This window comes from Arachis hypogaea, chromosome 12 (assembly GCF_003086295.3).
Source record: "Arachis hypogaea cultivar Tifrunner chromosome 12, arahy.Tifrunner.gnm2.J5K5, whole genome shotgun sequence".
Classification (NCBI taxonomy): Eukaryota; Viridiplantae; Streptophyta; class Magnoliopsida; order Fabales; family Fabaceae; genus Arachis; species Arachis hypogaea.
This window is the reverse complement of record NC_092047.1, coordinates 101,711,079-101,713,074: the sequence shown is the minus strand read 5'-3', so window position 1 is coordinate 101,713,074 and position 1,996 is coordinate 101,711,079. Positions and strand designations below refer to the sequence as shown.

At 44.4% G+C, this 1,996-nt stretch overlaps 1 protein-coding gene across 1 annotated transcript; it reads left to right on the top strand.

Moving 5' to 3' along the window:
* Nucleotides 1-316: 316 nt before the first annotated feature.
* LOC140176823 (serine/threonine-protein phosphatase 7 long form homolog) lies at nt 317-1,244 on the top strand. Its single transcript, XM_072208376.1, has 3 exons — nt 317-681; nt 771-819; nt 945-1,244. Exons 1-3 carry the CDS (start codon nt 317-319, stop codon nt 1,242-1,244), a joined length of 714 nt encoding a protein of 237 aa, XP_072064477.1.
* Nucleotides 1,245-1,996: the final 752 nt, after the last annotated feature.

The following is a 1,996-nucleotide window of genomic DNA, read 5'->3' as shown; positions in this document are numbered from 1 at the left end:
TACTTGCAGATGGCCAGTTTATACCATCTTGCAAGATTGAATGAGACTTGGTTTAGATTGGATGAGCCATTGGTGAACGCATTTGTGGAGAGATGGTGTCCGAAGATGCATACTTTTCACATGTTGTTCAGGGAGTGCACGATCACGCTGCAGGACATAGCGTACCAGTTAGGGCTCCCAAATCGATAGTCAGTATGTTAGCAGATGATGCCTCACGGACTTTGAGCGACATATCAAGGGTGACCGCGCAGTGTAGGCATGGTTTGAGGAGCTGTTTGGTGTTTTTCCTCCTGCGAATTGCATCGACAAGTTCACGATGAAGTGCACTTGGATGCAGGAGACATTTAGTGAGTTGCTGCAGGAGGTAGATGATGAGACGGTTAGGAGGTATGTCCGGGCGTATATCATGATGCTCTTATCGATGCACCTATTTGGTGATAAGTCTTGTACACGACTTCACATTCGTTGGCTACCCTACGTCACCAGGCTAGAGGACATAGGACGGTATAGCTGGGGGTTTGCTGCTCTGTCATGGTTATACCGGTGCATGTGTCGTGTGGCGAACAGGAATATCGTTAAGTTAGTCAGTCCATTGCAGCTCCTGCAGTCATGGATCTTTTGGAGGTTTCCTAGTTTTCGGCCAGATGGATTTGATGTCTTTCATCGGCCGTTGGCATCGAGGTACTTGTTTTTGGGTTATGCAACATTTTTTAAATAAGTTATCTGTTTATTTTCTTGTTGATAAAATGATTTGGTTTTCAAATGGTCAGGTTATTAGCCGACGTTGAGCGACAAGGAGCCTCAAGTTGCGCATTGGAGGCTTAGGATAGATCTACTTCAGCCCGGGGATGCAAGTATTTATGGTTTCGATTTGTTCATCGCTTAATTAGGGTTTGCAATGTTTACTGTTTATAACTACTAACGATAAGTACTTCTGTTCACAGTTCTTGTGGATGCCACATAGCTTGCCTGGTGTCGTTCAGGTGGTCCACCCCGAGATATTGGAGCCACGACATATGGCGTTGTGGAGGGCTGCGACAGATTTGATCTATTTTGCTGTCATAGAGTGGCATCAGGTGGATCAGGTGCTGCCGCAGCTTGGTGGCATACAACATCGACCACGTGCTGCACTGGACATAGATTTCTTGATGTCAAAAAATGGCAGAGGCGGAGATCGGTGGTTTTCTGATACGTTACAGAGTTGGCACATTCATTGGGCCAACATGGCCCAGTATGTGTTATAGTTTGATGTTGTTCCAGACCCCAGACCTTCACATGCATACTTGGAGTGGTGGCATGAGCACGGCAGGAGATTCTTGTCGCCTAAGCTTCTCCTCGGTGACTGACAAACCCCAATTTGACGGTTTGTTTTGTATTGATTTTTGGGGATTTTATCACCTTTTACCCATATTTATTCAAGAAATAGCATGGTTTTGTATATTCTCCTTTAATTGTGCTTGAATGTGAAAACATGCTTTTTAGGACTCAAAATAGCTAAATTTAATTCACCTTGATTCTATTAGATGCCTTGATATGTTTGTTAAGTGATTTAAGGTTTAGGAGGCAAAGATTAGATCAAGGGAATGAAGAAAGAAAGCATGAAAAGTTGGAGAACTCATGAAGAAATGGAAGAACCGGAAAGCTGTCAAGCCGACCTCTTCGCACTTAATCGGCCATAACTTGAGCTACAGAGGTCCAAATGATGCGGTTCCAGTTGGGTTGGAAAGCTAACATCCGGGGCTTCGAAACGATATAAGATCTGCTATGGTTGAACTGCTCATGATGACGCGTACGCGCATAGTACGCGCACGCGCCGTTGCTGCCACCTGGTTCACTTAAAGCAAAACGTGGCCAGCGAATTCTGAAGCCTTGTGGGCCCAATCCAACTCATTTCTGATGCTATTTAAGTCAAGGATTGAAGGGGGAATGAAGGGACTTTTTCATACTTTAGGTGTTAGTTACCAATTAGTTTAGTTTAGCTTTGTAGTTAGTTTCT